Raw genomic sequence first — 14337 nt, 5'->3', positions numbered from 1 at the left:
TGGTGACGAGCGGCGGCCGCTCCGCGCTCAGCGCAACGATGCCGGGGCCGGGGCCGCTCCGCGCTCAGCGCAACGGTCGCGGGGCCGCGGCCGCTCCGCGCTCAGCGCAACCGTCCCGGGGCCGCGGCCGCTCCGCGCTCAGCGCAACGGTCCCGGGGCCGCAGACGCTCCGGCCTCAGCGAGGGGCCTTTCTACTTTGTGTGTGACCCACTTCACTTCGACCCTGTGCTCACCGGTGCTCCTGGGTGTATCAGCAACCACAGCAGCACTAGAGGCAGTGGAGAACAATCCTGCTTTGATTTTAGGACACCAGTTGTGTGTCTTTGTGCCACAGGAGGTAGAAACATCAGTGCAGCACTGTGTGACTCGAGCTCCCTCGCCACGCTGAGCACTGTGGGCAGGAGCTGCCTTCCATGAAGGAAACGTTCCCTCAGGCCATGGGCCCTCTGCAGCCCGTGTGAGGGGCCGCTTGGGCTCCTGCCACTGCCTCCGACCCTGAGACCAAACAGAGATGCCCCAGCTTTGTCTCCTTTCAATGCCTTTATTAAAGAGAGAACAAAATGCAACACACAGATACACAAACATACATTCTCCTGTGTTTCTATATCTATTTCTCATCTATTTCTTCATCTGCTAAGGGCTAAAGGGTGGGTTTGGGTCAGCCTCAGGCCTTGCTGGCGCCCTGGGGCTGAGGTTTCGGGCTGGGTGAGGGTGGTTTAGGTAGTTCTAAGTCTGGTGCTGGGCTGGGGAACACAGGGCTGTGGGAGGGTCTGATGCTCCAGGCTGCAGTGGTGGCTGCTGTTCTTGGGACCTGCTCTCAGGGCTGTGAGAGGCGTCTGCCCCTCTCTCAGTGGCGCAGGATCTGGCGGTCGGCATTGCTCTGTAACCGGGAAGCTTCCTTCTCAAGGCGCCTGTGGAGAGAGGAAAGGCCAGTTCAGTGTCATATAAACATTAGGGGTGGAAAAAACCTTTAAGATCATCAACCACTAACCTAACAGTGCCAGGCCCATTGCTAAACTAAATCCTATCCTTCAGTACCTCATTTAAGCATGTTCTAAGTATCTCCAGGGATGGGGACTCCAGCACCTCCCTGGTCACACTGTTCCAATGCTTAGTAACCCATTTGGTGAAAAAGTTCTTCCTAATGATCAACCTAAACCTCCGCTGGCACAACTCAAGGCCATTTCCTTGTGTCCTATTATTTATTACTAGGAAGAAGAGATCAACTCCCACCTCAATACAACCCCCATTCAGATAGTTGCAGAGAGTGATCCTATCTCTTGTCAGTCGCCTCATCTCTAGGCTAAACATCCACAGCTCCCTCAGCCACTCCTTGGAAAACTTGTTCTCTAGACCCTTCACCAGCTTTGCTGTCAATGTCTGGACTCAATCCAGCACCTCTGTGTCCTCCTTCTCCTTATTCAAGCATATGACAGCAGCAGTAAACCTCGGCAGAGCTCTTTGGCCAACAAGTACCTCACCACTCCACAGCAGCCTGAACAGAAAGGGCTCGTGCTACGAGCAGCCGTGGAGGGAAGCAGATGGGGGAAAAGCAGGGACTCACCGATTGATCCACCAGCGGATTCCGATACAGCAGATCGCCAGTGCCAGTGGGATGCAGACCAGAGCCACTACCGTGCCTATCATACAGCGCCTTCGCATGTCCTGGGGGCAAAACAAACTTGGAGTTCCCTGCTCATATGCTTCTCCCCTTTGGGCATTCTTGTAGTCCACATCTGCAGGAGCAATTTGGAAAGTTAGTCCTTGCTTGTGCACTGCTGGCAGCTGCAGCTCATTTGAGATGGGCAGGAAGTTCTGTTTCCCTGCAGGGCTGGTGCCTGGAGGCTCCCTCCAACCCACTGGCAGGTTCTCTGAGCCAGGGACCAGCCCAGAGCCTGGCAAGGCAGAGCTCCCATGCACAGCCCTCAGCATGATCCGGCCCTCTCTGTTCTGCTCCAGGGCTGCCCAGTGGCCGCAGAAGGAGCCACTTTTGCACTGATTCACACTGGAAGAACATTGAAAGATGAAGGCTCCTTCCTCTCATCCATGGAGCTCCTCTCCGGCTCCAGGACAGCAAAAGGCCAAGAAACCTCCAGGATGCCGTGAGCCATGAGACGTGTCAGGAAGGTGACATGTGGCTGTGCTGCCGCCATATTGCCAGTTCTTTCAGGGGATGGGACACTGAGAACTCACCTCTGGGTTCTCCCAGTATCTGCAACTCAAAATCCGTTGGAGAAGGTGGGTAATTGTTCCTATCAACCTCACCTGGAAGGAAGCAGAGATGAGAAACCTTTCCAGTGTTTGTTGGGACCCACTTCTGCCTTAGTGCACTGCAGGCACTGGGAGGAGAACAGGGAACAATGTGGGAGCCAGATGGAGGTGGAGATTGCCAAAGCTGCAGGGAGGCCTGGTGACATCTTGGCTGGCACCCTCTTTCCCAGCTGGCCACATGCAGCAGTCCTTGGGAAGTGGGTGGACAAAGATACAGCCCCTTGCGGCCCTATTACCAGGAGAGCTCTCGCACACAGAGCTCTCCCAGCGCCCATCAGGAGAAGAGCCATCACCCGTGATGCCTGGATAGAAGAGCGCCCTGGCCCGGGAGAGGCTGCACCAGCACCACTGCTTGTCTGCTCCTCTCCTTTACCATGGAGCAGCCTGGGCATCCCTGGCATGCCGGGCTATGAGGAAGAGGAGGACAAAGAGGAGGCTGCGGGTGAGCGCCGTGGATCTCTGTGCTTGCACAGTGCTGCTACTGCTACTGTGGCTGCTAAAGTGAGGACCAGGACAGCCTGGAGGCTCCCTCCCATCCACTGGCAAGTTCTCCCTAATCTGTAAGTCAGGGCATTGCTTGGGACCTCAGCTTAGGGCAGGGATCCCGCCCTGTCAGCGGGCTCTTCAGCACTCACCTGGCATGCCCATGGCTTTATTCGTGACTGTTTCTTCACCAAAGTGTCTCTGGTAGCCTTTTCCCGTCAGAAACATGTTCTGAATATCCCGTAGCTCAGGCCCTTGAGAAAGGAAGCAGGACAGTTGGATCAGCTGGAACTGTTCCTCATCAGGCAGACAGCTTCTTCAGGAGACAAGGATCTCAAATCTCCAGTTGCCGAGTCTCAGGGCAAAGCAGAGGGAGATCAACCCACCGTGGTCTGCCTTCATCTCCTTCAGGATGTCCCCGATGAGTTTTGGCACATTCAGGAACTTTCTTTGTTTGCGCTGGGACTTGCGTGGTGCAGAACCTTAATGGAAGGTACTCGGTTGAGTGTCAGAGCAATAAAACACAGGAAAGCAGTGCACAGCCCGCGAGGCTGGCAGAGACGGAGAGCTCACCCCTGCGCCGCCAGCCAGGCTTCAGCGCTTCCTCCAGACGATAGGCTGGGAATGTCTTCACCGCGGGCAAGTCTGCAAGAAATGCCCCAGTAGCTTCATCAGCAGCTGCGACCCCCAGCCCAGCACTGGCTGGCGGCAGTGCCCCGGGGCCACACACACAGAGGGCACCCGCCGGGCTCTCCGGCAGCTCAGGCTGCCAGTGGCCTGCCCAGAGCCTGGCGGGGAAGAGTTCCCACGCACAGCACTCAGCACGACCCGGCCCTCTGTGCTCTGCTCCAGGGCTGCGCAGAGGCTGCAGAAGGAGCCACTTGCGCTTCACGCAGGAAGACCATTAAAAGGTGAAGGTTCCTTCCTCCCACCCATGGAGCTGCTCTCGGGCTCCAGGACAGCAACAGGTCAAGAGGCCTCCGGGATGCTGTGAGCCATGAGAGGTGTCAGGAAGGTGACACGGGGCTGTGCTGCTGCCACATTGCCAGTTCTTTAAGGGAACGGGACACTGAGAACTCACCTCCGGGATCTTCCAATTTCTCCAGGACAACATCTGCTGGAGAAGGTTGGTAATCGTTCCTGTTGACCTCATCTGGAAAGAAGCAGAGACGAGAAACCTTTCCAGTGTGTGTTGGGACCCGTTTCTGCCTTAGTGCACTGCAGGCACTGGAAGGGGGTCAAGGAATGTGGTGGGAGCTGTTCATGGGCTCCAGGAAAACAAAAGGCCGAGAAGCCTCTGGGATGCCGTGAGCCATGAGTGGTGTCAGGAAGGTGACACGTGGCTGTGCTGCCAGTTGCCATTGCCGGTTCTTTCAGGGGATGGGACACTGAGAACTCACCTCTGGGATCTCCAAGTTTCTTCAGCACAACATCCACTGGAAAAGCTGGGTAATTATTCTTGTGTGCCCCACCTGGAAGGAAAGAGAGATGAGCAACCTTTACAGTGTGTGTTGAGACCTGCTTCTGCCCTAGTGCACTGCCGGCACTGGAATGGGGTCAGGGAACGAGGTGGGAGCTGTTCTCAGTCTCCATGACAGCAAAAGGCCAAGAAGCCTCCAGGATACCATGAGCTATGAGAGGTGTCAGGAATGTGACACATGGCTGTGCTGCCAGTTGCCACTGACAGTTCTTTCAGGGGATGGGACACTGAGAACTCACCTCTGGGATCTCCAAGTTTCTCCAGGACAACATCTGCTGGAGAAGGTTGGTAATCGTTCCTGTTGACCTCATCTGGAAAGAAGCAGAGACAAGAAACCTTTCCAGTGTGTGTTGGGACCCGTTTCTGCCTTAGTGCACTGCAGGCATTGGAAAGGGGTCAGGGAATGTGGTGGGAGCTGTTCATGGGCTCCAGGAAAGCAAAGGCCGAGAAGCCTCTGGGATGCCGTGAGCTATGAGTGGTGTCAGGAAGGTGACACGTGGCTGTGCTGCCAGTTGCCATTGCCGGTTCTTTCAGGGGATGGGACACTGAGAACTCACCTCTGGGATCTCCAAGTTTCTTCAGCACAACATCTGCTGGAGAATGTAAGTAATCATTCCTGTCAGCCTCACCTAGAAGGAAGAGATAATAAACCTTTCCAGTGTTTGTTGGGACCCACTTTTGCCTTAGTGCACTGCCGGCACTGGAAGGGGGTCAGGGAAAGTGGTGGGCGCCAGATTGTGGTAGAAATTGGCAAAGCTGCATGGAGGCCTGGTGACTTCTTGGCTGGCACCAGGCAGCTATCCAACCCCTCCTTCCCAGCTGGCCACCTACAGCAATACTTCGGAAGTGGGTGGACCAAGATACAGCCCCTTGGGGCCCTATTACCTGGAGAGCTCTCACACACAGAGCTGTCCCTAAAGCCCATCAGGAGAAGAGCCATCACGCGCGCTGCTTGGATAGAAGAGCCCACAGCCCGGGAGAGGCTGCATCAGCACCGCTGCTTACCTGCTCCTCTCCTTCGCCATGTAGCAGCCTGGGCACCCCTGGCATGCAGGGCTATGAGGAAGAGGAGGACAAAAAAGATACTGTGGGTGAATGCCATTTGATCTCTGTCTTTGCACAGTGCTGCTGCTGCTGCTGCTGCTGCTGCTACTGTGGCTGCCAAAGTGAGGAGCAGGGCTGAGAGGTTGGTGCTTGTGGCTGGTGCATTGGCACAGAGATGTGTGACGTCACAGCCCCACTGTGACATCAAGGCCAGGCCGAGGCCCTGTTGGGGGGCAACTCTCAGGGCAGCCCTGGAGCAGCATCTGAGCACAGCCATTAGGGAGCTGAGTCCACAGTCTGGGACATAGCCCTGTGATTTGGGCACTGTTACAAGAGCAGTGAGAATTCACTGATTTTAGGACACCAGTTTTGTGTCTTTGTGCCACAGGAGGTAGAAATACCAGTGCAGCACTGTGTGACTCGAGCTCCCTCGCCACGCTGAGCACTGGGGGCAGGAGCTGCTTTCCATGAAGGTAGGCAGGCAGGCCATGGCACTGCAGGAAACGTTCCCTCAGGCCATGGGCCCTCTGCAGCCCGTGTGAGGGGCTGCTTGGGCTCCTGCCACTGCCTCCCACCCTGAGACCGAACAGAGATGCCCCAGCTTTGTCTCCTTTCAATGCCTTTATTAATGAGATAAGAAGATGCAACACACAGTCAGATACACAAACATACATTCTCCTGTGTTTCTATATCTATTTCTCTTCTATTTCTTCATCTGCTAAAGGGTAGGTTTGGGTCAGCACACGGCCCAGCCCTTCCCTGGTGTGGCCAGCCTCAGGCCTTGCTGGAACCCTGAGGCAGAGGGTTTGGGCTGGGTGAGGGTGGTTTAGGTTCAGGCTAAGTTTGGTGCTGCAGGTGGGCTGGTGCTGGGCTGGGGAACACAGGGCTGTAGGGAGGGGCTGCTGCTCCAGGCTGCAGTGGCTCCTCCAGCCTTTGGGTCCCACTCAGTGACGCATGAACTGACTGGCCCCAGTCTGGATCAGGCGGTCAATGTGCTGCTGTGTTTGGGCAGGTTCCTTCTTGAGGCGCCTGTGGAGAGAGGAGAGGCCAATTACAGCATCTAGCATCAGCAGTAAACCTCGGCAGACCTCTTTGGTCAACAAGTACCTCACCACTCCACAGCAGTCGCTGCAGTGGCTGCTCCTAATGTGCACATACCCTAAAACAAAAGTTCATCGTTTCTATAGGTACAATTAAAACCAATTAATAGTTATTTTTATCTACTATTTAGTTATTGACTGGCTTGAGAATTGGGCAGAGAGGAACCTCATAAGGTTCGGTTGGGGCGAGTGTAGAGTCCTGCAGCTGGGAAGGAACAACCCCCTGCGCACCAGGACAGGCTGGGAATTGACCTGCTGGAGAGCAGCTCCAGGAGAGAGGCCTGGGAGTCCTGGTTGATAATAAACTACACTTGAGCAGCATTGTGCCCTCGGGGCAAGAAGGCCAATGCCATCTTGAGGGGGCATCAAGAAGAGTGTGGGCAGCAGGTCAAGGGCAATTATCCTTCCCCTCTACTCTGCCCTGGTGAGGCCTCATCTGGAGTCCTGTGTCCAGTTCTGGACTCCCCAGTTGAAGAGAGACAGGGAACTGCTGGAGGGAGGCCAGTGCAGGGCCACCAAGATGATGAAGAGACTGGAACATCTCTCTGAGCTGGGAAGATTGCTGAACCTGGGGCTGTTCAGCCTGGAGAAGAAAAGGCTGAGAAGGGCCTTCATCAACACTAATAAGTACCTGAGGGGCAGGTGGCGAGAGGACAGGACAAGGAGTAATGGGCATAAGCTGGAACACAAAAATTTCCTCCTAAACACAAGGGAAAACTTCTTAAAAGTTCTTAAAACTTCTCCTAAAGGCAAGGGAAACTGGCTGGAGGTGGGCAAAGGAACAAGACCCCAGATTTAAATATTGGATTGGGCTGTGGCAGGAGATGAGGTGAACTGGGACTGTCAGGGTATAAGAACCCCGGGATTTCTCCAGTCAGGACTGCTGTCATAAGGGGGGCTGCAGCTCAAGCTGTTATGTTTCCGCTCTGTGACAGAACCCAGAGCCCAGACTCTTCATGGTTAGGGGATGAGACTGGGTCCAGCTGCACTCAGACAGCTCAGGGAGGAGTTCAGAAAGCAACAGGATCAGTCTGAACCTCTCTCCAGCAGGAATTATTATGGTTCCTACAAAAAATGCGTTGGGATTGCACTGCTGAGTGTTACTTGGACAGTCATCTTTCTGTGTATTCATACTCCATCTTGTGACCTGCAGTGGGAGCGCAGGAGCTACCAAAGAACTTCTAGGTCATACCTGAGAGACACCTGCCACAAGTTTCTACCCCTATCACAGGCTGTAGCTTCTGTATTCATCAGAAAATGAGACAAATTACACCTGAAAGTTAAGAGGAAAAAGCAACTTAGCAGCCAGATGAATTTATTTGACAAAGTTTTACCTGCACAAGGATGGAAAGTGCATTTGGGTTAATCTTTCAGCTGCTGAGGCATCCTGACTTACTTTGGTTCGACATGCCTTATCCAGACAGGTGTTGGGTCACTGTTTAACCTGTTGCTCTCATCACTGAAACAAGGCTCCATGTTCCCTCCTAACATTTGTAGTAGGACAGGACAGAACACACATAAGAACTGCACCCCTCAAACCGCATCAGCTGTCACAAAATTGTTAGGAACTCACATTGTTTCTCAAAAGCAGGAAACAACAAAAGCTGGGCCAGAGGGGATCCAGAGCCCTGCAAGCAGGGAATGGAGCTGTCTGGGGAAGCCCAAGGTGCTCGTGGGCTGGAGGACACACAGGCCGGGCTGGCCACGCACGGCTGTCACCAGCGGTCACAGGGTGCTGTAAAAACGGTGACTTCAAGTTCGATGTCAAGGTTCACTCCGTTAGCTGCCATACGGAACACACCCACAAGGGAAAACAGAGGCAGAGCCGAGCTCGAGGGATTGAAACTGACAATGATCGGTGCTGCAGCTCCTCTGTGCCGCTGCCCCTCGGCTCCTCCAGGGCTTCTCCGGAGCTGCTCTTAGCCCGGCTGTGCCTCAGGCCCTGCTCTCCTCCACGTCCCAGCCCGTGCTGCTGGCTGCTCAGCCACAGGCCATGGCTGCCGTCACACCAGCGGCACACAGCCACGGCCCATGACTGCCATGGCTTCTGGCACGCTGCTGGCACACAGGCAGCCTCCGGCCGCCAGGGGGCGCGGCGCGGCTGGGCGGGGCCTGCGCGGCCGTTCCCGCGCTCGCCGCGGCCGCCGGGGGCGCCATGTCAGGGCTCCCCGCAGCGCGCGGCAGAAATGGTGGCGGGGGGCGGGGACCTTTTCGCCGCGGCCCAATGAGAAGGGAGCGTTCCGGGAGGGGGCGGTGTCACGCGGGCCAATGGGCGAGAGCGGCGGCGGGTGATGGACGGGCCGCCCGTGACCCGGCGGCGCCGCTGGGCGGGGCCTGGCGCCAGGCGGCCAGTGGGGCGGCCGGCGCGGCGCGGCGCGCCTTCCCGTGGTGCCGCGCGGCGAGCGGCGGCAGCGGCGGCCGTGAACTCCATCCGGGTCCCGCGCGGCTCCCTGCAGCAGGTACCGGGGCGGCGGCGGGCCCGCGGGGAACGGCCGCCGGGGCCTGGCCTGGGGCGGGGCGGCCGAGCCCCGCCGCCTCCCCGCCGCTTCCTCGCGCGGGCGCGCCCGAGGGCCTGGGCCCGGCCCTGCCGCCCCGCGGCGGGGGGTGGTGCCGGCTGCCGGGGCGCGGGGAGCCGTGCGGGCCGCGGGGGGTGGCCGCGGCCGCCGGTTCCGGCGAGGGGCAGGTCTCTGCCCCCTGCCGTGGCCCTGCGGCGGCGGCGCCCGCCCGGCGCTCTGAGTGGAGGCGGCCCCGCTGGGGCTGGGCCGCGGCTGCCGCCAGCGCCGGGGCCGTCACTTCCGCTCCGCAGCGCGGGGGCGGGGAACCCAGGCCGCGGCGGGGAGGCCCGGTCCTCCCTCGCCCGGTGGCGGGGCTGCGGCGGGGGGGCCGTGCGGGGTCCGGCTGCCGCCCCGCCCCGGGGCTGCCCGCGCCTCGGGCCCGGGGAGCGGTGAGGTGCGGCAGGGCCGAAAGGCCGCGCGGCGGGGCGGGCAGGTAGAGGCGGCGGCGGGGCCGGGCTGGGGCGGGCAGGGCCGGGGCCGTGCGGGACGGGCCAGGCGGCAGAACGCGGTGCGGCGCGAGGAGGGTCCGGTAATGAAACGGGGGGGCAGAAGTTGGGGAGAATCCCATGTGACGTGCAGCTCCTCTGGCAGCCGAACCTGCTGTCCCGAACCAGCCGGGGAAGGCGGGGGGTTGTGCAGAACTAGTTCACTTTAACTTGTAACGAAGCCGTGTTGAAGGAGCAGGGCATCCTCCTAGTTCTGCAAGCGGGTGAGCCCTGGGGCTTCCCCAAAACAGGTATGAATTGCTGTGGCTCCTCTTCTCAGTTGGGACACGGTCTGCTCACGGCAATACGGGGTCGTGGAATGACTGGGCTGAGCTTACCCCAGGAGGTCTGTGCAGGCCTTATTCAGAGTTACTGCAGTCTGTTCAGCAAGCACAGATTTGGTGCTATTTTCTTGTCCTACGATAGCAAGATTCCTTAGGAGGGACTTCTACAGAGCTGTAGTGGGCTATTTTTAATATAAAATTATTGATTGCCATTTTTTCCACTGAGCTTTTCACCGAGTTGTATTCTATATGTCCTAAATGTCACCTCAATTCGTAAATCACTTCATGCGAGGAGGGCTTTTGTGTAATAAGACTGCAGGCTTGGCCAAAGGAAGCTTAGGTAAAACAGCAAATTACTTGCTTTGTTTTTCTGCTACCACTGGCAAGCTGTGCCCTTACTTCACTTTCCTTTTGATAAATGACTTCTGTATTTCCCTGCACTCTTAGTAGCAGGAAGCATCAGGTCATTTGCACAATAATGAAAGGCTCCCAGGACTTAGGAAGGGCAGGAAAGGTTCCATGGTGTTGCCAATTAACTTAGATTCTTGAAAGCCTTCTCGTGTACTGACCTCACGACTGGTAGAACCTGTATGCTCCTTCTGTGAACAGGCAAACTGTCTGCAGAGCAAGTCAGCCTGCTTACTGTGTAGTATGCCCTAATAAACACAGGTCCATTGAAGCAGTGCACACCTGTATATTTAGGTGTGTTGTTCCTGTTTGAAGGGACAAGACACAAAATAATAGTTTCTTGTGAGAAATGTGCTGAGGCCTTTGTGCCACTTGAAGCTGTACCTAAACTGGAGTGTGCTCATGTATATACTTCTTCTGCCAGTGTAATTGCAGACACGTATCTCAAGAAGATTTAGGAAAAGCAGATAACATTTTTGTGTGATTGTTTTCCTCTCTACAACACATGATCTAATTTTCCTGAGGTTTTTGCCAGAACTGTACAATACTGTAATGTGTAGACACAGATGGGTAACTGCCAGTCCAGTAAAATCAGGTCTGTGTACAGGAAGGTGTAGAGACTTGTATGACTTTGTTTCTTGTTCACTTCAGGAGTAAGTACTTCTGACCCCTTACTTTAATTTTCCAGAGGTGTGCTTCATGCAGTGCACAAGTGTGCAGTGGTGACTTCTACTTTCTTTTAGAATGTGGTTTCTGGATATGTTTAATCCATCTGTAGCTCCACTGTCAGAAAAATAAGTCAAAGTGAAACAAACTGATGAAAAATGGTTCAAACCAGTAATATTTCACAGTAGAATTATGTAAAACCAAAGTGTTTTGTGTTAAAGCAGCTAAATGTCAACAGGATATAGATGTGGGAAAAAATGGCATTTCCAATTGAGACACTAGATAAGTACAATATTGGTGACAAGGAGTGGTGTTGATCTTGCACTACTGTGGGAAAAATTCAAAGCAGTTGCACGGTGGACACATATCCCTGTGTCAGTGTGTGGCCTTTGGCACTGCTCCTGATGAGAGTTAAAGCGCATCTGTACAACTCTATAGCTTCCTGTACTGAAAATGCTCCTGTCTCTCTTCTCCTCTTTGTAAAACTGGGCAATTCCAACAAGTATTTTGGTGTGGTTTGCACATCAATGTGTCTGCTAAATGGACTGGCACGTCCAGATAGAGATATTAAAGTTTTGAGGCATAAGCAGGAGACTTATTAAGATGCCTGGCCTTAGGCTTACAAGTTCTTGGTCAGTGCCTATTTTCAGTGCAGGTGAATTTGGAAAACAACCCCAACCCCTCTGATCTGTTTAGTCTTAATCTTCACACAGATTTTTCACTTGCAGCTCTGAATTTTGTTACACTTAATTTTAGCTGCTCAATTTCTAAAGCCTAATTTAAGCACCAGAGTGAAATAGTATTTTCAGATAACGAGCTGTTGACAAATTCACAGTTGCTAAATGATCTTTTCATAGGTGGATGTAGTACAGCATTTTAAACCTTAAGTTAATGTATCTGTTATCCCCCAGTGTCAGTGAAGCACCATTTGTGCAGGAACTGTTCCTTCCTCAAGCTTTATGTGATTTATTCTGTGGTGCAAAGTGGACAAAATAACTGGGAGAATAAAACATTTGTCTTTAGGATTACACTGGGAGGAAATGAGACTCTTGTTCTTTCTGCAAATACACATTTTGTTGCTTCAGCAGAGTAGTGAGTAAAAACTGCAACTTATTTCAGCTATTTTCTCTTAAACAAATTGGAGAATAGCTTAACAGTGCTCATGGGCCACTATAAGCTACTGAACAAGAACATGTGAATTCTTGAGAGGTTTTTTTCCCTGTGCAGTTTAGGATCATCTTGGAGATTTTTAAACTTACAGGTACTCACAAACTTACAGCCTTTTTTGGAAAGAGGTGATGAGGTGTGCATGTAGTGTGTGATGAGAGGTTATGCAGGGCTAGTTGATTGAAGTGAGGGGAAGCAATATGAAGGGTAATTCGTTTTGCATCAATCGTGCAAAATGATTCCATTTAAACCTAAGGAACAACTCTTTCACTGTTGAGCTGCCCAGGGAGGGTGTGGAGGCTCCTCGGGAGGTTTTCAAAACCCTCCTAGACGTGTTCCTGTGTGACCTGATCTAGGTGGGACCTGCTTTGGCAGAGGTTTGAACTAGATGATATCTGAAGGTCCCTTCCAAGCCCTACCATTCCATGATCCTATGCTGCTCGGTTCCCCACCCCCCCTCAATCCGGACCACTCCAACAAAAACCTACGGAACGAACAGACGCAGTTCAGATGCTGGATGCACCGGTGCTCAGGTGTGTCTGGAGGAGGTGGCAGGAATTTACTCACTGAAACAGTCCGTGGGAGCTGGGAAGCAGGGCTCCAGTGCAGGGCGTACTCCTGAAGTCCTGAAACACTTGAGGAGTTGGTGTGAGCGCCGGTATTGGAGCTCCATCGTGTGGCGAAGGCTGGCTGCCGGCTGCAGCCTCACTCCTTGGCCTGGAGCCTGTTTGGCTTGGCACTGAATGCTCTCGGCTTTGCTGGTACTGTGTGAAACGTCATTTTCTTCTCTTCTACTACTTTGGGGATTTTAAACTACAAACACCCGGTGACTGGGAAAATAGCAATTTTCCTCGTTAAAAGCTGAATTCAAGCAGGTTAACTGTATTTCTGAAAAGCTCATTGTACAGGCTATACAGGTAGATAACTCATGTGCTGTACTAAAGTGTGGTATCAGTACAGTGACTTCAGCAGCAGGGGTGGATGCAATGTCAGATTCACTTGAGAACACATCAAATCAGTAGAGGCTGTACCAGGAGTGTCATTTATCAAGCATATTGTACATCCAGATTCTCAGCTTCTGTGTGTGCCAGAAAGTCTATGTCAGAGAAGCAACACACCAGATGTCCAAGGAGACCTGGCAGACCCCACTCTAACAGGACATTATCACTTAGGCAATATAGTTTAAAAAAAATCTATTAGAAGTAACCCACAAGTTAGAAATTCCCCAGACTGCAGGATTAGTATAAAGTAGAACACTAACCAGCTAGACTTTGCACAAATGCAAAGTAAAACAAAACAGGAGAAAAAACAGAAGGGAGAAGAGAACCTAAACTTCTCCCAAAACAATATTTTTTACTAGAATTTTAGTTCTTTGAACTTGCAATATTAAACTGATGGTACCTGCATGGTGCAACATTAATAACATTGTTTCTATGCAGCAGTTAGAAGTCGGGATACCTAATGAGCTTCAGTTTCAAAATGAGGTTTCCTTAGTGTCCTGTGTGCACTTCATGACCTTGTGCCAGACAACTGTATATAATGGCAGGGTTACAACTGGGAGTAAGTAATAATATTGTTTCCAAGGCTATTTTTCACCTCAGGCAGCAGCTGCCCATCCAGACCTATGTTAGAAGAAAGGTACTTGCTTCAGGAAGGTGAAAAGAGACAGATTCTTATGGATAGATGAGCTGAGAGTACTGAATGGGGAAAATCTAGTGATGGCAGTAGAAAATAACATAGAATTTCCAATAAAAGAACTTGATTGGGAGTGGAAATGAAAAGAAAAGCTGTTTGATACATCTCAAACTTAGGTTTATAACCAACTTTTGCCTCAAGGTGGTGAAATGCAACAGATCAGTATCTGATTTTTTTTACCATTCCTGTGTCTTTCAGGCTTAATTTTAAAAAGGGGAACTCAGAAGTGTTGTCTTCCATATTTCATCCATTTTATACTTCTGCCATAAGCTTTTTGTGCAGTAGCACCTGTTCAGTTTTTCAGATGTTTTCAGTACGTCACCCAATCATCAGCTTCATCTTAGAGTTCCTTCTGAAACTAAACATCTGGGACTTCATTAACTTCAAAGAATCAGTCAGTAGCAAACTAAAGAGACCGAGTTTTGTGTCTCTGCAGAGAGACTCTCCGTGAGGAATGGGCGCTTCACATAAATTGTGGTCAGCTATAAGGTTTGGATGCAGGAACAGGGAACTGACAGGACTCTTCAACTTCCCCACTGGATGTCTGCTGGACAGCAGGACCTCTGCCTGGGCTAATTCAAAAGGATGTGATGTGTGCCAGTGCTTTGTAATGGTTTGACTTCGTCCCAGTGCTACTGTTCTGATTTATTTCTGATTTGGGCATCAGGAACAACTGTTTGTGTCCATCTGTGCTGGCTC

The 14337-nt window shown here is 52.9% G+C and overlaps 1 protein-coding gene across 1 annotated transcript; it reads right to left on the bottom strand.

Moving 5' to 3' along the window:
* Window positions 1-521: 521 nt before the first annotated feature.
* Window positions 522-5259, bottom strand: LOC133626868 (uncharacterized). The gene is made up of 11 exons (XM_062008656.1): window positions 5240-5259; window positions 4792-4934; window positions 4474-4545; window positions 4155-4226; window positions 3836-3907; window positions 3328-3399; window positions 3141-3236; window positions 2907-3008; window positions 2194-2265; window positions 1565-1736; window positions 522-911 (listed from the first exon to the last, which is right to left on the bottom strand). The coding sequence occupies exons 1-11, from the start codon at window positions 5257-5259 to the stop codon at window positions 848-850; spliced, it is 957 nt and encodes a 318-aa protein (XP_061864640.1). The 3' UTR covers window positions 522-847.
* Between the last annotated feature and the right edge of the window lie 9078 nt (window positions 5260-14337).

Source organism: Colius striatus, chromosome 15 (assembly GCF_028858725.1).
Source record: "Colius striatus isolate bColStr4 chromosome 15, bColStr4.1.hap1, whole genome shotgun sequence".
NCBI lineage: Eukaryota > Metazoa > Chordata > Aves > Coliiformes > Coliidae > Colius > Colius striatus.
This window is presented reverse-complemented; position numbering and strand designations above follow the sequence as displayed.